The 23,426-nt window shown below is 44.3% G+C and overlaps 1 protein-coding gene across 5 annotated transcripts in view; it reads right to left on the bottom strand.

The window, feature by feature from the left end:
* Nucleotides 1-23,426, bottom strand: part of map3k5 (mitogen-activated protein kinase kinase kinase 5) — a 73,734-nt gene that overhangs the window by 15,252 nt on the left and 35,056 nt on the right. For all 5 annotated transcript variants that reach the window (XR_013792142.1, XM_079526889.1, XM_079526890.1 and 2 more), the window contains exons 5-17: nt 21,368-21,536; nt 18,617-18,723; nt 14,050-14,220; nt 13,144-13,256; nt 12,196-12,355; nt 11,266-11,422; nt 10,548-10,655; nt 10,188-10,240; nt 7,911-8,006; nt 5,787-5,868; nt 2,874-3,007; nt 1,689-1,816; nt 476-612 (exon numbers count right to left, since the gene is read on the bottom strand). Coding sequence is in view for 4 of the 5 variants with exons in the window: in XM_079526889.1 (XP_079383015.1) it covers nt 476-612; nt 1,689-1,816; nt 2,874-3,007; nt 5,787-5,868; nt 7,911-8,006; nt 10,188-10,240; nt 10,548-10,655; nt 11,266-11,422; nt 12,196-12,355; nt 13,144-13,256; nt 14,050-14,220; nt 18,617-18,723; nt 21,368-21,536 (1,615 nt within the window). In the remaining variant the exon portion in view is untranslated. The remainder of the gene's footprint in view (nt 1-475; nt 613-1,688; nt 1,817-2,873; nt 3,008-5,786; nt 5,869-7,910; nt 8,007-10,187; nt 10,241-10,547; nt 10,656-11,265; nt 11,423-12,195; nt 12,356-13,143; nt 13,257-14,049; nt 14,221-18,616; nt 18,724-21,367; nt 21,537-23,426) is intronic.

A 23,426-nucleotide genomic window follows, 5' to 3' on the forward strand; every position in this document is an offset into this window, starting at 1 on the left:
AATCATGTGGCTATCTAGCAGTAGTGTTTCCCCACAATACAGTCAAACGTCTGTCTGCTACAGAAATGTTTCAAAAGACCCGACAAACAGTCTTTGTTAGGAGTCGGAAGGAGAGACTACTGCATGCATATGTTTTTATTATGATCAAGTATCCAAAATGCAATATTGTTTTTTTTTTACCACTGCACAATGTTGTGTACTAGAACCATAACGTGGAATGAAACAGGACAGATGTGGAACCACACCTGAAATGAGTGAACTGAGCCCCCAAGTTTCACAGAGGAAGCACTGCTAACAATAAGGGGAAGCCATGACGACTGTCATGAATGTTGCCATAGAGCTGCAACATGCAGCCGTAATATGCAGCTGCATCAGCTATTGGGACATAGTTATCCGTACAGAAATGCATGCTGAAAGTTTCATGCATCTTACGAAAAGTGCACGATTTGCTAAAAAACATTGCTCTTAAGATCACCTTGATGTCCCTGTGTGCAATCTGGTTGTCATGCAGGTATTTGAGACCCTCCAGGATCTGCCTGGTGTAGAAGCCAATGGTGGATTCGTTGTTCTTCAGAGGACCCCACTTCGACCTGAGCAGTGCCGACAGACTCCCTAGACAAAAGCAGGTCATTGTACAGTGATGAACAGTGGGCTGGAATAGACCAAACTTTTTCAGCTTTTTCAGGTATGCCTGAAGAAGGTCATCAGTGACTGAAATGTTGCTTCTCCCTCAATAAATAGTTTGGCAGTGTGCGGGCGTATTCTTTTATTATTGATGTGCACTTGTTTGCCTACGCACCTGCTCTTACGCTTTTATTGTGAAAGTGTGTGAACGTTTTTCTCAACAGAATATATGTATCAATCTTATAGCCTGGTTTCCAGCCCGATTCGCTGCATCCATGATTTGTTTTGTCACTTGACTAGCAAAGTGACTAAACAAATCACGGAATCAGTCTTATGGGATCTGTAGATTACCATGGGCCTCAGTCTTAGTAAGGATGCACTGTTTTTTGTTAGTTAGTTAGTTAAATAGAACCTTTTGTGCCAGGGAAACAAATCAATGTTAATAATAAAAACGTTTTAAAAGTCTTTGAATGCTTTATCATACTATCTTTTAATCAGCACACATTCAATAAAATAGATTGATCAAACAACCGATAAACTTCGGTCATTGACATTGGTGCATGTCATCTTATCGGCTGATAAACCAATGGCTGTCAACAAGGGGAGTATCAGCCGATAACCGCATTCAGCCGATTAATCGGAGCCCTAAGACCTAAGAGAAGTCTTAAGGTCATTACACACTGGCGAATTAGCGACGCGAATTAAAAATTCGACACCGGAGCGAACACCGGAGCGAACAAATAAAGAGCGAAAACGGTCGCATTTTCACACATTCGCACATTCGCCACTGATGTGGAAGCTTGCATTGACTTCAATTGGTTTTAAAAAAAGGCGAATTATTCGCACGAATAATTCGCATCGCTAATTCGCCAGTGTGTAATGACCTTTAGCCTTTCATTCCCTGACCACTGCACTGATATTAACCGTGAGCTTATATATTGGCTATTTTCGCTATTAGTCATGACAATGTGCCTATAATGGCTTGTCCAAAATGGGGACACCAGGTTGAAAGTGGTTAACAAAGACCAATGGAGATATGAATGCAGACCAACAAGATCCCTCACCTCCGGGCACCTGCTCCATAAAGATCTTAATGAATCCGTTCTCGCTGATGGAGCCCAGGTACTGCACAATGTTCTTGTGTTTCAGATGCTTGTGAAGTGAAATCTCCTCATGAAGGGGCTGAGAATACCTGCAGAAGGAAAGACAATGGTGTCATGCAAACATAGACATGCAACATCTACAAGCTCACAACGTTACGTGACACATCGAAATGCATTGTGATCTTATAGATCTGCTTTTTTAGATAGATAAGATAATCGATTATATTAATTAGCTAGATTAACTGTTGCACCCCTAATGGCTGCCAACAACATCAATTGTTGAGTCCACAGTATTCTTCAAGACTCTGATTGAAAAGGGAAGGGGGGAAAACTTCATTACATAGAGGCCATGTCCACTGCCAGCACACGTGGCAGATAGAGTGTGCGTCTATGTATTTCACAGACACGGTGTTTGTCCTTCAAATTAATCTCTATTGTGAGATTTGGAGTGCCACTTATGTCTTGTGCATGCCATAGTCACAGTGCCCTGAACACAAAACAACAACATTACTCTCTTTGATGTGATTAGTGGAACAATGCAAGGCGTTGGAATCATGTCGTCTGTGAAGGTGTCTTGTAATTATAGACGAGTGGGTGGAACAATGAGGAGACAAGTATCTCGAGCAGGAACAGCGGAGGGAGCACAAGGCTACCAGCGTGTGGTAGTTGCTAGGCGACCCATCTTTTTTTGTTGCTTTTTTTTGCTGCCCAGTCACTCGCTCAGCTGTATGTGTGGCTGTCGAGAGTCAGGGGAACGCACACATGCCATGTGAGCGCCAAAAAGAAAAAAAAGAGATGGAGAGAGAAAGACCACAGGGCTTTATCCAGGCCACGCTGTCAATCACTGTCTCACAGAGACGAAAGTCTGCCGTCAATCACTATCTTTCCGTGAAGAAAGCAGCAGCTTGCTTGAATTCCATTTAGCTTTAGAGCTGACTAACAGGGCACATTAACATACAGCAGCAGCTCAGAAACCTGTTGTTATTGAACCTGTAATTTGCCATTAAAATGCCTACGTCAACAGTCTCCCACATAGCATTGACAAAGTCCTTCAGTTCAATTGATACTAGTTAAATTACAGCGTGAGAAGTACAACTAAATACAAGGACCTTTATTTGAGGACAAAGGCCCAGCGAGGATACTCACCGACTGTCTCTCTCTGGTATCTCTTTGATGGCCAGTCGCACCTGGTTGCTAAGGTCTCGCCCCGCGTACACAACTCCAAACGTCCCTTTTCCCAGAACCACCCTCTCTCCGTGTTCGTCGTACTCATAGTCATACTGCAGAGACAACAAGCAAGCACAGGGCAGCAATTTGCATATTTGCAATGACAAAGGAGAGATAATTCATGTTTAAACAGCTTTTCTTAAAAACAAAACAAAACACATTTGTATGTCCTTGAAACTGGATGGATATTTAACTATACTGGTAGAAGGGAAGGTTACTTTCAAAATGCAACATTTACCTGCTTCATTCAATTGACAATCAGCAACACAATCTCCTGTGACATGCAAGTTCATGTAGTTTGTTCCTAACCTATGAGTTAAATCTAGTACTACAGAGTGAGCACTTTAACATTTTACAGACTGTATATTATGGACAATGATTTTAATCAACTCATTATTTCAAGTTTTATAAAGCGGTTTTGATGCCAATAATATCAAACATGTTTCTGTGTAGGATGAATAGTAAAAATAGCTACATACAATGACCCATATACATGCTCAGAACTCAGTTGCATCGTGACAGGTTTCCATTTTTGTTTTAATTTAACTGTTTATTAATTTCTTTTAGATATTTTTAGTATTTTTACATGTTCAGCGATAAATTGAGTGAGACACAAACAACAAAAAACAAAAAAAAATGTAAACACACACATGCATGAAGAAAACAAAACATTTTCTAGACAACCAAATGCAACAACAAAATAATAATAATAATAATAATAATAATAAAGTAAGGTTTCCAGGTTGAAAGTTAATTTTTTTTCCTAAACACAATGACAAGTAAATTTTGTAATCAGATTACTGTCAAGGAGATTACAGTAAGCCCATTACAGGTACTTGATTCCTCCTCAATGCTGGCACGGCTCCAGTGACAACAGTCCGTTTCCTATCAGAGAGAGCGTATGACTAATGTTGACAGAGACCATAGTGGCTAGCACACATGGTTTGGGGACAGTGGACGGGGCGGGAGGTGGACTTGCACATAATGGGAGACCAGCGATTAGAGACAAACATCTGATATGACGGCCAGGCTTTAGCTCGATACGGCTCACCACAGATCAAACACAGCAACATTTCTAATGGCCTCGTCGGGGGAAAAGAATCCATTGGGGGACATTTGATCTGCACCGCACACACTCTGAACGGGAACAGGGTGTGTCATTGTTTTGCATAATTAGCCGCTATTTTTGGGCCCCCGGTGCCCTGCGGCACTGCAGTGGAGGCCAGGTGAATGCAGCAGGTGTTTCCACTGCAGCGGAGGCCAGGTGAATGCAGCAGGTGTTTCCACCTGCCCCTGTTCTCTGGCAATGCAGAGAACACAATGAGGAACGTGCAGCCAGGCCCCATTCCAGCTGAGTCTACTGTGGTGAGCTCACATGTGCTTCTGTGTGACTGCCGTGTGGACAAATGGGAGAGAGAGAGAGAGAGAGAGAGAGAGGGAAAAAAAACACCGCCTCGGGTGGTTTTTATTGACAACACCCAGCATCCGTATTGTGGGAAAAGCGTTTGCATAAAATAGCAGATTGGCAAGCTCACAACACTTCTATTTTGAGAAAGCGCTTTCTCCACAATAACAGAAGAGACTAGCATAGAGCCCTGAGGGACTCCGGTCAACCATGTAGGGTTTACCCTATATGTGGTTAACCACATGAACCCAGCGTCCCTATTCTGGACATGTCTGGACATTTGGCAATTTAAGCGAAGAGATATGGTGTAGAAGAAAACAATCACACCTGTGTGAACTGAGAGGTGCAACTATACATTTATTGGTATGGTTACTGTACTGTACTGTGCTCAACATCCAGTCCCCCAGGAATGGTACCGGGGCGCCAGTCCGGTTCCAACGGGCCGCCCCGCGTCCGAAACGGTCGAGAAATGACAGTTACCGTGTGGGGGTCCCCGGGGGTCCACGGAACATCCAGACACACACATAGCTGCGTATTTGAGCAGAGGCACCGCTCAAAAATAGGACCAAATCTACACCACTGGGGGACTGGACAACAACGTAAATATATACTGTAGAACCACTTTGTTTAAGTGATTAAGGAATGCGCTATTTCCACATGGCAACTGATGGTTAAACTCTGTTCTGCTTATTTCTTAGTAAAAAAGGCCATAGTTTTTACTATATTTGACAGTGCGTGTCCTGCCCTTCAGTTGAGTGGGATAAATAATTGCTATGTTCACCAAAGTACAGTTCCTCTGCAATGAATTGGTGGCAATGATGATAAATACATTTCAGACAACACGTGTAACACAGCAGCACACACACTGAAATGTGATACACGAACAAAAGGACCAGACGCACTCTGCAAAGATGAAGGGTATGATGTGTCAGGCAGGTCATCTTACAGTACAGTAGTACAGTACAGTAGAAAGGCCTCCTTTGAGATAATGTACAATGAGATAATTTCAATGTCCATTAAGGGAAAAAAGCTTTCAAAAATCTATTAGAGGGGTGGACAAGCACCTCTTTTTGATACACCAGCTGATCAGATTGGGCTATTGAGTTGATCAATTGAGTTAACCATTATTGGGTGATGTGCATAAAATGTGCATAAAACAGTCCTGGGGGATATTCATAATCAGTTATTATTGACTCATTCTTTGTTAGGTTTTAATATGAAATTATTTACTTATTCTACATGCTTGTATTAAACTATTTAGACAAACACAATGGTGGTTTTCACTGTCCTGCACTGGGTGATCATGAAAACAGCTACCTATGATCATAATGTGACTGAAAAGGTTTCCCACCCCTGCTCTATGACTTTATATAGCCAAATCAGTTCTGTAGTGCAAATGAAGAGACCATGAATCAACTCCTCCATACCTCTAAGGCGTCTGCATCACACTCTCCCTCTTCCGGGCCTTTCCAGGACTCCTCCGTGATGCTGTTGACCAGGTCACAGAACCTAATGGAGCACAGGCACGGTGACAGTCAGTAAAAAGCTGTTCATTTTCTACTAAAATGTAATATTTTATTCCAATCGATTCATTTGTATTCATCGATTAAACCGATTAGTTTGATTAACCGCTGCACCCATAGATTCCACCTTTCCACTGTAGTGGGGGCCCGGGGGCTCCCACTACAGGGCTATACAGAGAATTGTTCCAGCCGAGATGACAGCCATCAGTTGAGGATTGCGTGACAGTAACCCAGCGAAACAAGCCAAGCCAAACAATAGTGTGTAACATAAGTGTCTCTATGCTACTTCCATGTCACACAACAGTGCTGGATAAACACGTGTACGTGTAACCCATGTAACCTCTCAGCTTACGTCTTTATCCTTATTATGCATTTCCACATACAATACCTTAAAACATATACGTACAATACCTACAGTTTAACTCTTTGGCTGACGCTCTTATACCGGAGAGAGTTGTCCACTTTCAATCTGGTGTCCCTATTTCGGGCTCGTCATTAACTCATCATAGCCAGAATATTAGTTTTTCTCCCCCACATAGTGAAAATACCAGATCTATAAGCTCACAAGGTGCTGCAATGCGATGCCTTGTGAGCTCGTAGATCAGCAATTTTCCTGGTGCGTCATTGGATGTATATTATATATGGCTTAGCTTCTTGAGTGGTTATTCATTTTATTTCCACAAGCTGTCAAAACCCTGTCCCTTAATTTCAGTTTCCCTATGTCTCTCAGGTGGTGGGGGGGCTACAACAGCCAACAACACTGAAGGACACTGAAGGAAGCCAAACAAAAATAAGTTTTGCTCTTATGTACCTGTACACAAGATGCAACAATAAAGTAAAACCTTGACCTTGAACCTTGACACAACTAAGGTTGGGATCCGGATCCGGAGGAACCGGTGGAACCGGATCCAACATTGAGGAAGCGGAATCGGTTGCATCTCATTTGGAACCGTTTCTGGAACCGGTTTTTAATCACACTGTCAGATCTGCTATGTGGAGTCTTGTGGACTTCATGTCTGCTATACAAGGACCACCAGAACTCTGAGAGGTACACATTGTAAGAGTTTGTAACCACTATAATCCAGAGTGTCCCTGGACATCACTTTGCAATACTGTATACCTGTACATGTATGATTGAATTTGTGTTAATCAAAAAAGGCCAAATATATTAAAATAATGCCTTATAAGCACATTATAGTGCATTATAAATGAGCTTATAATGCATTATAAAGGCGACCTTAATATAAAGTGTTACCATATATGTCTTAAAATATAGGAATCGTTAAAGGGAACTATTAAGGAACCAGAATAGTTTAAAAAATCCTAAAGGATCACAACCATATTCACAACAAACCGACACCTGCTAATTGCCTCATTGCAAAACTGTGCTCTTGTTGCTATATAATGAGTTTGTTTGGTGATGTTCTTTATTCTTGCCCTGATGAAGACGAAGTTATGGTCGAAACATGTTGGCTGTTGCCTTTTAATTAAATAAAGTTGAGTCCCTCAGACAGAATTCACACTGGAAGAACTGTGCCTTTCTTTGATTTTGAGCCTAAAACATACTGTACGCCAACCAACCTGGAACGTTCAGTCCTGCCCTGCGTTGGCCAGCCAGCAGCCAAACACTTTCTCTGATTATATGTGCAAGGCGCTTTCAGGACAACAACTGGAAAGAATGAATTTCAAATGTGTGGATGAGGAGGACAGTGTCATTATCACACAAAGAAAGGGCTGACGGCACGGGTCGGGCAGGTGTAGCGGGGACAGGAGGGACAGGACAGGACAGGAGGGATGGGGTATAGAGAGCAGGAGCGTGCACGCACGCACGCGCGCGCGCACGCACGCACGCACGCGCGCACGCACGCACGCACGCACACTTATTACACTGGTGACAATGCCATCTGCTATGCTTCTAGCATAATTGCATATTGGAGTTTGGAAAAGTCCCAGATCCATGCTGTCCTGCCAAGATGAAGAGACAGCGAGCCGAAAGAGAGAGAGAGACAGAGAGACACACACACAAACCTTTTGCAGTGCATCTCCGTGCAGAAGTAGATCTGGAAGTCCTCAGAGTTGTGAAGCACATAGAGGAACGCACTGCGCTCGTCAAACTTGGAGATGCTGCAGAGTGCACACAGTCAGGCATTGGAGGACAAGAGCTTATATGACATGCAAATTACAGTCATTCAGATATTTCAAGTAAGTCTGCCAGTTCACCTATTTTTTATCTATCAGGTGATCAGATTGCTCTGATAGGGTTAGGGTTTTTTCTCTATTTTTTGTACAGAATTATGGACTTATTCCATAATAACTTGTATTATTTTAAATGGGTGGGGTTGCCATGGTAATCAATTGGCTCTTTTGGGCCATGGCCAGAGCCTGGCCAGAACCTTTTCTGTCGGTTCTGGACCGCCAATCCGACCGACTCGATACCGGGCACGGCACTCTCTCAGGTTATCTGCAATATGCATGGCGAATTCCTTGCATTAATTGTAAGATTAGCAGCCTCGACCACTGGGAGATGGGAGATATAACCATCCACCCAGCACACACCAGCCTTCATCAGCCTTCATCCTTCATGTTTATGCATGAATTCATCATTCACTCCATAAATGTTGATACTGCCTTGTCAGGCCATCTTTCATTAACGTAGCGTCACTCACAGCAGTCTGACTCACGGTCACATGATGACTTTAACGTGCACTGTGCACGGTTAAATGAATATACAAACTTATTCCATTCATGACAATGCAACTGTGATGTGTCATGTGTGCACCGTGTTGTATAGCCTACTACTTGACAAAGGCTATACCCTCACGAAATACGTGAATCTTACTTGCAAAGACTGCCGTTTCTTTCCAGTGTGCCAAAATGCACACTTGCAAGTATGTGTGCGTGCCTGCGTGTGTGCGAGCTCAGACCAAATGTACGCTAGGATCGGCTCGATTGATAAATGTCACGTTGCCGTGGGCGTACACAAAAACCTGCGCTCGAAATTGAGTTGGTTTGTGCAGTCCATTGATAAGTGAGGGCCATTGAACCTTGTTTGGCTGCCTTTGCCAGCTGAGGAACAGTGTTGCCTGTGTTCTCTCCTGTTGCTTTTAGAGCCGCTATTGTGTCACCACTGACGGACTGTGGGACGAGTAGGCAGTCGGCACCAAGAACAAAACGTTCCCTAGCAACGCGGAGCGGGGGCCCTTTCGCATCTGCAAGGCCCCACGCTCTCTGCCACTGAATTCCTCCAAGGACAGAGGAGTAGGAGGGGAAGGGAGGGGAGGGGGCATTTGCCTCTTTTTAATATGTCTATTGTTTACAATATTGACTTGTCTTAATATGATCTCGAACAAACCAACGCAATTTGCAATGCCGTCATTCGGGAACACTGCACGGAACTCAAATCCCATTGACGATTGTGGTGTGTCCACAGATGCCACAAACCCCCACTCCCACCCAGGTAAATATGGACATATCACCCTACTATACTAGACAGATGCAAGTGGAGGAACCTTGTTGCTGCCCTATGCGCCAGCCGGCGTAATGGGGATAAGTAAAGTAAAAACCCTACTATAGGGACATTCACTGCATAAAGAAGGCCATTGGAATCTCTCACTCATGTTCTCACATTCATTTTCATTTCATGCTATGGGATCCATATTAGACTTGTCTCCATGGGTAGCTGCCAGACGAAATGGCTGGTTTACAACGCATCACAACGATACCCGTGGTGATCTTGTAGATCTGCCATCTTGGACGAATGTTCGGCCCCCAGAATAGGGACGCCAGGTTTTTAAGTGGTTAAGACAGCATACTATATAGCCTCTCTTCTGTTGACTCCTTGTAGTGTGAGAGAATCATCAGGAAAGCTCATAGAATCCTTCAAAGTAAGTAGGTCGGGAGTGGCTTATTGTCTGTATCAGCCGGTAATACGTGGGAGTCTGTCCCTGATACAACGCGCTAGACCCCTGGGTAGATGGCAGTCTTCAAAAATCTATGAGTCACTGTTTGACTCTCATTGAAATCAGGAACCAGTAAACCATGTGATTGCAAAAAAACAGGTCCCATCCACTCCCATCTTACTGGATTTTCTGAAATGCCTTTATCTCGGCTCCTGTGTTGTTCCACTTCCGTGTTGGCCAGCATGGTATTTTCAACAGACCATAAGGGAACGCATGGGCGGTTTGACAAAATAAATGCTAAAGCAAAGAGACAGGCTCCGTGTTTATCAACGGTCGAGGATAGATTGTAGTGAATATATATATTCTGTGACTACTTGAAAGATAAGGAAAGACTAATGCCACTGACCTGACGCCTCGCACGGATGTTGCGCTGAAGTTCCACTCGTGGATGCCCTTGCTCTGCAGGGGAGATCAGATCACACGACATGGACTGAGAATGACAGCTCCAAACTCAGGCTTATGAAGAACTGACATGCACACAGACAGCCACATAGTATATACAGAAGTAACGTTCTAATAGACTGACAGCCGTTCCACCGAGGAACACATTCACAAGTCTGTTGTATGTTACTGACAAGATGACACAGCAGCTGTTTTTGTAAGTCGCAACCCTTTGGATGTTTTCCCAATTCTTGCATCATGTGCGTGAAAAACTGTGCGTCTTTATAGGGCTTTAAATAGTTCATCTCATGAGCCAGACACCCACCTTGTCATCAGGAGCCACGTGCCAAATGGACACGATGTTATCATCCACATCCTTATTTATGGACAAATATGAAGGCTGGTACACTTTTGTGGGCTCCAGTATCAACACCTGGAGAAAGAAACACATCAGACAATTTGTATTATTATTTTACCTTTATTTATACATAGATGGTATAGGCTTTTTCAGCATCAGTCTGCCTCCTCCTCGCCACACAAATAACACATTTCCCCACCTGGGCGGTGGCCTAGTACAGCCAGAGACCAGTCTCTAAAGAGACCAGTCTCTTTAGAGACTGGTCTCTGCTGGACTGGCTGTGCTCTATACCCATTAAGACCTCGGCTGGAACGCATCTGCGTCATCTTAGCTTGTCTTGTCAAAATAGCAGATATACAAGCTGATAGCGCGGCACCGAGTGCCACGCTATTAGCTTGTAGATCTGCCATTTTTGAAAGATCGTGAAAATGTGTACAAATCTTTGAATATTATATTCTTTCACAGCGAACATCTTTAAATGAAATCTTTGCTTCTGGGGTTCCCTGGAACAAAATATTTTGAGATGGGGATATGCGGCTAATTACCGAGATTCCTTGACATTAAATAGTTTGAGAACCACTGATATAGAAACATACATTTTTCAGAAAACTGTTAGAATTTAGAAGACATTTGTAGAATCAGGTTCTCGGGGCTTAATAAAGTGTCCTTGTCCTGGCTCACTTACAGGGAAGCGTACAGATGACACATCCTTCTTGGTAGCTTCTACCAGGAAGTCCATCCAGAAGTCCACCAGCTCCTGGTTTGGGGGGACCGGCTGCTCCGTGCCAGGCTTCTTGAAGTGCTGGTAGATCAAGATGGTTTCCACCAAAGAACGCAGGTACCTGGAGGCAGCCGATCAATGAGAGAGGGAATCAGGGAAAGAGTGAGAGTGAGAGAGAGCAGGGGGGGAATAATGCTTGAAACCCACCAGCCAGGCAGGCCTAAGCGCCTGCATAAGCACCTGCTTTTCTTCTGATCCATGTTAATGACTGCAGCCGTGCGCACGGACGCTCCACTGCACTCGCGCAAGTGAAGATTTATTTTTTCGGTCCGTGTGCATTCTAATTAATACTTTTTCTGTAAATAACGATGACACACAAGGTGCCTAGCACAACAGAACTTCTGCTTCCAGTTCAATGGAAAACATGCATGCATGTCAGTGGTGGAAGAAGTACTCAGATTCTTTACTTTAGCCTATAATTATGCCCAGTTGACCAAGGTCCCCCAGTCGGCTTATTTTTTCCCTCTACATCAATTAGATTGACATTTACATACATACATACATTTACATTACATTTATTAGCCAAAAATAGATCATCTACAAGTTCAAAACGTGTTGCCAAGAGGTGTTGCTCAGCTTTTGATCAGTTATTTTCACTATTTGTCATACAAACAAGTAAGAAAATGTAGATTTTTCCATTTGTTCACTTTCAGAGTTAACACGTGACTTTACAGTGCAGAAGAATGGAACATGGCGACCACAAGACCTTAGCCAAAAGATGAAACCTGGGACATGCAGGGAAAAACCAAGCACACTTTAGATCAGCGTTATTACGCAAATGTACAGAAACATTACAGTCGGGCATTACTCTGAATGTGCCTCCTCAGTCCTCACCAAATGGGGGCTTTGAGTTTGAAGAGTTTCTCGGAAGCGTGGATGACCCTGTTGTTGTCGCAGGCCAGTACGCTGGCCCCCAGGAAGAAGCCCACATCCCAGTAGCTCTGCAGCTTGTCCAGGCTACCCTTCTTACCAAGCAGACTGCTCAGCTTCACTCCTGAAACGACAACAATAATAATGACAACACGCCACTTCACACAGAATCAAGGCCTGCTTTCTGCTGCTGCTGTTTATTTTGAGAGCATTGTTGCTTGACTTAAGACAGGAGAGAGACAGGAGGAAAAGACGGGATGTCAAACTGGGACTTTACTAGGGCCTTTCCCCAGGACTGTGAAAATAGCAAAAAAGAAGCAATCTATAAGCGAAAACATATTGCGATGCGAGGCATTGTGAGGTTGTAGATCTGCTTTTTTCACTGGTTTTGAACAATATTTCATTTGACAATATTGGCCTTTCCGCAATATATAATAGGGACACCAGGTTTAAGGCGGTTAAACAGCAAGCTCACTTGATACGAACAGGGAAAAGCGTTGGGTGGCTAATCTGATTTTGCCATGTTAACTTCCATGGCACAGGAGCCACACACTCGTTCTCGCCCAGGCATACTGGCAAGGATATGAGTCATAACAAGCAGGATTTGTTCCTGCATACCAGCTATATTCATCACCTGAGTAGATATTACTGATTGAGGAGGTCTCTCAGCAAGATTTGTACTTCATGACAAATAGGCAATCTATAAGCACACAACATGTCGCAACTCTAACTTGTTGTGAGCTTATCGATTGCCTATGTTGGGCCCATGAAGCTGTGGACAGAGCATAAATCAGGCCGTAAAAGAATGAATAAAATGAATGAATGAACAGCTAGTCTTCTGTGCAGTGGCGACAAAGACACCTCACAAATTTCAATGATGATAGAAATCATGGAAACCAGTTGCTCACTTACCCACTTTGCGAAGCTCGAAAGAGGTGTCAAATTGGTGTCCGGCTGCCAAGAGCAGCACGGCATAGTTTATGCCGGAGTGCAGTGTCGGCTCTGACTCAAAGCCTTTCTTAAACCTTAGAAAAGAGAGGATGCAAAACGCAGAAAATTCGTCATTCTGAGACCACCCCAACACGTGCCTCCTCCATTCATAATGGACCCCTTCAAGGGGCCCTCGCTGCCCTTTAATAACAGTTTTATCATAACAACAAGAACAAGAAACAATTAGAGCCATATTGATTTGCCACTGGCAAGGCAAACTCGCAAAACATGAAATTGAATTTATTTTAATGGCCACTCTGCTCCACTGAGGGGGGGGGGTGTGAATATTACTCAAAACGACAGCCAGATGGGAGCCTCTCCTAAACAGACGTCACGTGTAATTGACAAAGATATGAAACCTTAAAAGCTGAACTGTGGAGGAAGGCAATTAGTGGGTTTATGTTATGAGTCAGCTTCTGACAGCTCCCCGAGTGCCTCACTGTGCCCACGGATGACAGGCCTGCTTGTTAACGATGCTGATAGGGGGAGAGGAAAGTGAAGAAGCTAGTAGCCATCGTCTCGCGCAATCTCCGTTCGTTCTGTGTTGATTGCAGCCAAGGGAAAATGTTATTGCTTTGTTACGTAGGCTTGTTTTTTTCTTGACCACAAATTTAATTTAGCTAGCATGTTATTTAGACCAGATGCTAGAATCATTGTTTACCTGATATCCTATAGTTTCAATATACAGATTATTATTTGGATAGTTTATCGTTTACTTTAGTTTACCGAGGCGCTACAATGTCTCTCTGTGTGATGCCTTGCTTATTGCTTATCATAAGTCGCTGTGGATAAGAGCGTCCGTTAAATGCCTGAATTGTAAATTCTCACCAGAGCGTGCCGCTGTCTCGGCTCTGCGTGTCAGCGAAGTGGGACTCCAGGAACATGTCCTTGTAAATGCGTCCCACCAGACAGTAGATATCTGAGGCCACCTGCTCGTCAGACTCCACCAGGGGAAGCATGATGTCCAGTGCCTTCTGCCTGTCACCTGGCAGGTTCCTCCTGGAGACACACACACACACACACACACACAGTTCTCAAAAGCTTTCGTAACAAGGACCCCCAAACACTTTCAAGATCTTTTTTAAATGTTCAAAAATAACAGATTAGGGTTTTATGGAAGATGCATCTGACACATGTATTCTATTGTTAGTTTGACCACTTGAAATAGTCTCTAATCTTAAAATAACTAATGACTCGAAATAGATGATCTACAAACTCACAACACATCACAACACCTGTTATGAGCTTGTAGATCGGCCATCTTCAGCGCCCAACATGCTTCCAAATCAGTCGTGACGACTAATAACTTTAATCCATGTGAACATGAGGTTAGACTGATGACCAGCTGTATATTGTACCACACAAACCAGCTTTGTCTGCGTCATGCGACAAACTTTCATACATACTGTATGTACATATAGACACATGTGTGTATGACAAAAAATAATGCAATTCTGTGTCTGTATTTGGATGCCAGCACTCGTGTTGTGTCTCTAAGGTATGTCTTTAATTTTACTTGAAGAGTGAAGAGGCAACAAGGCAATCACTATGAGTTCCAGCTATGCTATCATCATTAGCTGATGAAGGCACAGAGGCAAAACACATCCTGATTGCCTTGTTGCCTTTTGACATTACAAGTAAAAAAAAAAATACACCAGAGGGACACATCGTGAGTGCTGGCATCGATCTCTTCATTATTGGATTTCTGGGGCCGTGCACATTTCAAGTTAGTCTTATCGTATATGTTTGATTGTAGTTGTGTGCTCGCATTCCTTCTAGCTTGTATTTACCGTACGTACTATGCGTGTTTGACTATAATGGAATACTGCAAGTGCTTGTGTATGTGTGCGTAAAATAATACTGTAAGAACTTGTGTATGTGTGTCAGAGGCGTTTCCAGGTATTACATATTGGGCAGGCAAGATGTGTTGTCGTCGTCGTCGTCGCCCCCCGCGCACAATCAGAAGCAATCAAAGAGATATACCTGCCAGACTAGTACGCTACAAAGGCTGAAAGGCATGCATTTGCATTCCAATGGGTAATTGACGCGCAACGGCCAATCAGCTGCCCAATAATAGTTCTCAGGTCATAAATGGATTTGGACAGGCCTGTCCTCGCCTTATTGTAGATACGCCCTAACGCCACTGATGTGTGTGCATGCTACAGTATGTGCGTGCGTGCGTGCACACACGCGCGCAAGTGTGTTTATATATTGAATGTAACTCTTCTGAACACCATACTGGTATTGTTGTGAGACAGTGATTCCTGGCAGAGGAGAACCCATTAGAAGCACGTGCTTCAGGTATTGATTCTGGTGTGCATTCAATTCACTGCTAAATAGAGTTAATTTAACAAGCAGCTACTGGCTCAGGCAGATCTGTTGGGAAACCCAATTAAAAAATAAATTGCTCTGAACAAACCATCTGTGTTTATCAACCAATCAAAAAGAAAAAAACTATTAAGGAATAATTGGGAATGAGTGTTCTATCATTGGTAAATGATGCCACTGTTTGCCACTGTTAAGATCCCTGTGTGCTGAATCACAATCAGATTAGCCTGCAGTTGGACTCTTGGTGATGGACGCCTGTACACTTCACAGAAACCATGTGCATGGAGGTTAAGAGCTGCCATCTATTGCCATGGAGACCATCGAGACGGAACAAGGTATCCTTGCTGAGGGACATAGCGATAAGGACCCTTCCAACCCCTGTACGCTTTTGTACTCACCGCTTCTCTGTCTAGTACGCTCAAAAGCCAACACTCAAGCTGGTTTATTAGGACACTGTGCTCTGCGTTGAGATCACTGTTCATTATTTGATGCATAATGGCTGATCAGCAGGCTCGGCCTGGGACGCACACCAATGACTCAGCCTCTGCCGAAAAAAAGTCGGTTCTGGAAAGGTCCTAGAGTCGACTTTAGCTCGGCTGTCAATTCATACTCCCGCATGGCTAGCGCCGAAGTTGCTTGTAAATACTGGAGGCCCTTGAATATGTTTTGTGGCCGGTAAATGAGCTTTGCACCGCGGACAGATATCTGACTGACCCTCGCTGGGCAGCGCGTCCTCCTCCTCCAGCCACCTGGGTGTTGTGTCACAACTCACAAACAGGCTGTTTTGTGACATCATCAGGGATGGAGATCCCTGATGTCATCAATATTAAGCCCATATATGGAGATCCCTGATGTCATCAATATTGGCCAGCAACTCTACATCTGACCTCAAACCCTTAGATCTCCATATATGGAGCTGACCTGTTCTGACATTCCATATGTTGATCCTTCCCCACCCGTCCTTCCCCTTCGATGTCTCCCTTTTGACAGATACCTGTCCATTTAAACTCTAGACGGGCCTGCCCCAAAGTTATTAGTGCAGCCACGCCCGACAGCCGGCGAAAACTAGAGTTCTCAACAGGCCCGAAAATTAAGGCCCGGCCCTACCTGGGCCCTCATCAAACCCTGTACACTCAAGACACTGCCCTCGCTGCCACCCTTAGATCTCCATATACTGTATGGAGCTGACCTGTTCTGATATTCCATATGTTGATCTGACCTCATCAAACCCTGTACACTCAAGACACACTCCATATATGGCCAGTACAAAATTCATTCCATATGTTGATCTGACCCCCCATGCCAAAGCGCCAGCAGTCTGCTGTCACCCAGGCGGATATGTTGTTCTGACCCCCCATTCCAAAGCGCCAGCACTCGCCCAGCAGTCTGCTGTCACCCAAGCGGCTGCATGCACGCAACCTCGCCCTTTAGACACACTGACACTGGTGTGTGTCAGTGTGTGTGTGTGTGTCTGTGTTAAACGCAGCTCGTTATAGAACGCGATGCGTTGGGAACGTTGTTTCTTTAGTTTCTTATGTGAACGTGTTGTTTATTTGTGTAGCCTAGTATAGGTTTGTAATTATTTTAGACAGTACGAATGTGAGAGAGGAGTGGAGGAGGAGAGCAGCAGGTCTGACAACAACAACACTGCAGCCAGATTGCACGGCCAGTGAGAGGCAGCTATACTGCTGCCCGCTCTGTGGAGCTCAGCTATCACCTCCTGGACACAGGCATTTGGAAGTTGGCTCTTCCAAACTACCGGTGTTTCCTTGGCTTCACGCCCGACACATTGAACTCGAAGCTGGGCTGAATGAGGAAATACCGCTGTGGTGCCGAAATTATTTCAGCTCGTCAGAGAATTTCAATGGCACCAAAGCGCTGACTTTAGGACTGTCTCTACAGAACGTAAATGAGTTTTCTTCTGCCCTAAAGGAAGGTATTTGGACAGCTCCGCATTCAACAAACAAATAGTTCTTGCTGTCGGGCGGAAACCTTGTATGTCCAACAACTCTTTATTAATATTAAAAAACATTTTAAAATTGTGGAAAAATAGCCAATTTACTGTACACTACTACTATACTCTTGTATGATGAAATAGGGCATTAATTTCCAAGAGAAAAGTTTAAATATGTAGATTTCTGCCCGACAGCAATGACATGTATTCAATATGAAACTTGTGATAGTGCCATGCCACAAATCTTTTCTTTAGCTTTTCTTATAGCTTTCCCGGGGCTTATTGCATTTAAAAATGTGTAATATGCTGTCGCATCCGGGTGACGTGTTAGAGAGCTGCAGAATATTTGAGCAGCCCGACGCCCCGAAGAGGCATTTTCCAATCGCTGCCAAATTGAAGAACAGCACGCTTTTTATTGCCTTTGGAGACCGTTGCACTGTGAGAACCACGGGAAGTTCACAAGAGGCAGCTGGTGAGAGAGGCAGGCAGTAAAACCTCCTGGCTTCTGCATCTGTCTGCCTTCCTAAACACATGCTCTGCATATGGTCTTGTACAGTATGCGTGCGTGCGTGCGTGCGTGCGTGCGTGCGTGCGTGCGTGCGTGCGTGCGTGCGTGCAAGGGTGTCGTCATTTATGCCCCACTTTCAACCTGGTGTCACTATTTTAGGCATGTCATTATGGGCATTTATATATCTCTGCTGTTGGGAAGAAACCACCTAACTTCAGGAAATGAAAAATATAAAATTTTCAGGAAATGAAGCAAACCTTATATTATTTCATAACAAAGCAATGCTGTCTCATCAAAGTTGGTATTGTGACGTTCAGAGGTGGTGGAGTTAGCTGCTTTAGCAGACAGTCTGAGGGTCCAGTTTGAGGTGTTGTCCGAAGGGCTTTTTAATACTTTTCATTGGTTCAATATCTTTTTAACAAGACACAGGCGTAAAGGGTGTTCAATAGCATTGATTTATGAAGAAAAAAATATATATAAAAATTGAGTTAGGTGGTTTCCTCCTGACAGCAGAGATATATATACTATATATGTGTGGTGCAGTACATGACTGCAAGAGTACATGTGTCTCCTCTCCATATATGCATGTACGCTAGCCGTCTTACCGATTCAGTGCAAAGGCATAATGGAACTTCACATGAGGGTGGGCGATGGGGTCAAAGGTCGGCAGCTTCTCCAGGGTCTCCACCAGCTTCACGATGGACTCGTAGTCCTGGATGACAGTGCAGGAAACACAGACTGGTGAGAACATTCTGTCCACAGTGACACTAAGGATTTATGTCACCAAAACATCATATATGTCAATCTATTGCACATATCATACAACCTATTATAATAGTGGCCCTTTGTTGCGACATGACCATATGGTGGGGTGGGGGGGTTGGGGTATTCAACTGTTTGTTTGATTGATTGAATAGTTTATTGAACATAAATGTAAAAACAGCAACAGAGTACAGTCACTCAGTTCAAAAGGGATGGCACCAAAAGAAGTCCAATCACACGCACGCACGCACGCACGCACGCACGCACGCACGCACGCACGCACGCACGCACGCACGCACGCACGCACGCACGCACGCACGCACGCACGCACGCACGCACGCACGCACGCACGCACGCACGCACGCACGCACGCACGCACGCACGCACGCACGCACGCACGCACGCACGCACGCACACACACACACACACACACACACACACACACACACACACACACACACACACACACACACACACACACACACACACACACACACACACACACACACACACACACACACACACACACACACACACACACACACACACACACACACACACACACACACACACACACACACACACACACACACACACACACACAGTACAGACTTTGGGAGGTGTTCCATTTGTTTAGGGCACTATAAAAAGTTTCTGTTCCACAAAGCAGCTTTGGATTCTTGTTAACACAGACTTCCCAGTTGGTAACAGTTACAGTAACCATTTTCAGTACTTTGCAGAGAATTTGTGTTTTGACAGTTTTTCTACACATTGGAGGAGTTGTCTTTATAAAAAGTGGGTTCAGAGCACACATTAAGTCATTCTGGTTCTTCTGACTTGGCATAAAGCAACACGGGGAGTGACTGCTCTGCCGCCCGAGGGCGCATTGTCAGAAGTCCAGTCAACTATTGTGCTTGCCACTTGAATAATTGAAGGTCCCCCTTTGTCACATCGCGCTTTATGCGGTTCCAAATACGTTAGTCACCATAGCCGAAGGGCGGTGAATAATTTAGCGTCTCCTCAACACTTGTTGTTCTCATCAATAATTCATGGGTATAGAGCGCCACTTTTGAGTGAGTGGGCAGATGTGTACAGTGACTGGCATCACAATGCAGAGACCGGAGAGCTAACTTAAGACGAATGGACTGAAAGTTTAGCCTACAGCACTCCACAGGCGGTACGCGCCGGCACCACTTTGAGGAAAACACACCTAGCAAACAGTAGTGAAACTCTGTCTGTTTCAGTTTAAACTCATTTTGTACAATAACCTCACCTATCAAGGTCAGAGACTACATTAGTCTACAGCTACACAGGATTGATGGCATGTTGAAAGCCTAAAAAGTAGGTTTTTAGCACATAACAACACCCCCCCCCCCCCCCCCCCCCCCGCTCCCCCACCCCCCCCCCCCCCCCGCTCCCCCACCCCATCCTTGTTCTACAGGGAGGTCATTGCTCAGGGTGAGTTCCAGACCCAGAAACCAGTTGTCCTGGAACAACCGTACTGCTTGTTCCAGGACAATTTCTCAAGGTGGACACTTGCGGTCCCAGGCAGTCACACCTGGAAACTTCCAGTTAAGCAATATACCACGATGCACCAAACTCAAAATCTTATGTAGTGTAGTGCAAATTTGCTAATCTACAGATACAAAAACAAACAAGCAAACAAACAAACAAAGAAAACAGTCCACACTCGCAAACATGCAAGTGCACAGCAGTAGCATTTCAGCCTACAGGCAATGTTTATGAATGCATTATGCAGAAGGAATGCATTTATACGCTAAATGTAATTAAAACTCATTCATGTGGAATTAGCGGGGAAGATGCATTTGATTCAGCAATTTGTACTAAGAAGCTAACAAGACGGATACGTTTTTTGTTTAAAACTGTAGACCACAATGGAAATAAAGCACTGATGCGCTCAATGATGGCCAAGCGTATAAAATGAGCAGGCTAGCATTTTCCTTCTGAGCTGCCACTGTGCATTCTACAATATCTGTTCACTACCTCCTGCTCAGCCCCCAGATTTAAAATGTCTGTTTAACCACTTTGGACCTGGTGGGACCTTGGACATTATAGGTTTCATTATAGGTCATTATAAGTTTCCCACAAATTTAAAAAATACTGAAAATAACAGATCTACAAGCTCACAACAACAGGCTGCAATCCAACGCATTGTCAGCGTATAGATCAGCAATGTTTGATGTGCAACACAATGTAAATAAGCGAGATGTGATCCAGCGAGAGCTCCACTGCTCCAAGCGGCTCAAGCCAGCAGCTGTGCCTGGCAGCAGAGTTCACAGGCAGGGAGAAGTACAAACACTCCATGCTCATCATTGACAGCTTGGTTGTAAATTGTCTATACATTTTAGGAAAGAAAAAGGCCATGCTCAGTCTCGATTCATTTCACATATACAACTGAGAGTAAGCTGGGTAGCTTCTGGTTAGCTGCCGCTCTTTTTCTCCACACGGCAAAGTGCCATAGACAAGGCATTGAACCTGGCTGGTTGCTTTCTCAGAACGCAGAAGCGAAATACCGTTGCTGGTGTGAATTCAGGTTTAAGAGGTTAAACCGAACAAAATACACTGGTGTGTACCTGAATATCCCTGTAAGACAGCAGCAGGTTGATGACGATGTCGGCAGAAAGGCACTCCACGTTGTCCAGACGCTGCTGGATGCGACCCAGCTCAGCAGCCAGCTCAGGGCCGGTGTACAACTCCCGAGCTTTACGGATCTCATTCAGGATGGTCTCACGGAAGTACTGGCTGTGGAAAAGAGGGAGCACACACACACACACACACACACACACACACACACACACACGCACACGCTGTTACTGGTACTAGGCTGGCCCACCCTTTTTAAATTGACATACACTAGAGCCACAGCAGCCACAACCCACAGTACCACATTTAGATTAATCAAATGCACCTGGGTTGCAAACCAACATCTCTTGTTCTATACGTCTCTCCATTGTGGACTTTTCTTTTTCCTTTTAAATACAGGACATACACACAGAAAAAAAGCTTTTTGACCCAAAACCTAATCATCTCTTCAGGCCCCCTACTGCTCATTCCCTCCATGTTTAATACAAAACTATGCATCCATTCTTAATAAGAAACAAAAACAAATAGAAACATAAACAGGCTTCTGGGCTGCTTCAGCACCGTGGGGAGAAATGGCACACAGGTCAGGTCATGAGCTGCATATGTACGTTCCCACATGATCATCACAATTACGTGGCACTGTACATACTGTACTGAACCACCAGCGAGTCCCTGTGTGCGTGAACATGTTTTTCAGCTCATTATATAGACCATATGGCACTCTACAGCCAGGTTGACTGACTCTCTACTAGCCTATTATAAATAGTCTGTCATCTCCCCCTCACAGTGTGTACAGTATGTGATGACCTCGGTTAGGCTGGATCCAAGTCCCATGACTGCATTCAGTGCTCTACTGTATCTCCAGCAGTAGCACAGTGGGCTGATCGAACTGTGCCAAAAAGATTCGCAACAACAGCCCATGCTATCCTCCGCCTCTAGAAAATGACTCACTATTCCTGGAACAGAGAATGCTGAGATGCTGAGAATGTTTTCAGCATTGAATGGGCTATATGCACACACGCCATTTTGGAAATAACTTGGGCCCCTTCCCTACTTCCTTCACAGGTGTTATAGCTGATACTAATGAAGGAGTACAGGGTCAGGGTGCTGCTATTGTGCATGTTGGCTCACTGGAAACACTCTGCTATCCCAGTGGGTCTCAAAGTGTCCTTGAGTGGGTTCCAAATGGCCTCATACGGGTGTGTACGTACGGTACCACACCGGTACACACTTACGGGTCCATTTGGTTCCATTTTTACACTCTCAGAGTCCTTGAAATTAAAAAGTTTGAGAACCACTGCACATTAAATGGAACAGAACCTCAATTAGTATCATCGGTAACACCTGTCCTGTGAAGGAAGTAGGGAAGCGGCCCGGAAGTATAAGAGTTATTCTGTGTGCATAATGCATATAGCCCATTAAATGCATTTTCTTTTGGGAAAATCTGATTACTCTGATATGGTTGATAATTTAACAATTTAATACAAACTAAGTCATACATCAATCAGGCACACCTGGACTTGCCTCACAGCACACCATTTGGAAACAACTGAGCCAACATACCAAACTAAACTCTAACGTTGATGTTCTTAACCACTTAAACCCTATGATACTGTTGATCAGAGCCAGTACACTGTCCCCTCCCTTTCCCCTCTACACCAAATCTCTTCACCGAAATCAGTCAATCTACATGCTTGTAGATCTGATATTTGAATGTTTTCCTATTTTGGAGGAATGGTTGCATATTATGACATGCTCAGACAATAGGGTTTGTGATATTTTCTTCCCTCTACTTTTGAGAGGACATGCATAGTCTGTTAGCCTTGACCTATATCTATTTGACCTCATCTGACCTGTTTAACTGTTTGACCGGTCATCTCACTCAGCTTAAGCTTAATACAGATATGCACCATGGTCACTGCTTTATCAGGACACTGATACGAGATTACTGTTAACTGTTGACGTACAACAACGGCGGTGGCTCAGGGGTAGAGTGGTTGGATGGTAACCGCAAGGTTGCCAGTTCGAACCCGGGCTCCCCCAGAGTTA

Source organism: Electrona antarctica (genome assembly GCF_951216825.1).
Source record: "Electrona antarctica genome assembly, chromosome: 17".
In the NCBI taxonomy this organism is placed as follows: domain Eukaryota; kingdom Metazoa; phylum Chordata; class Actinopteri; order Myctophiformes; family Myctophidae; genus Electrona; species Electrona antarctica.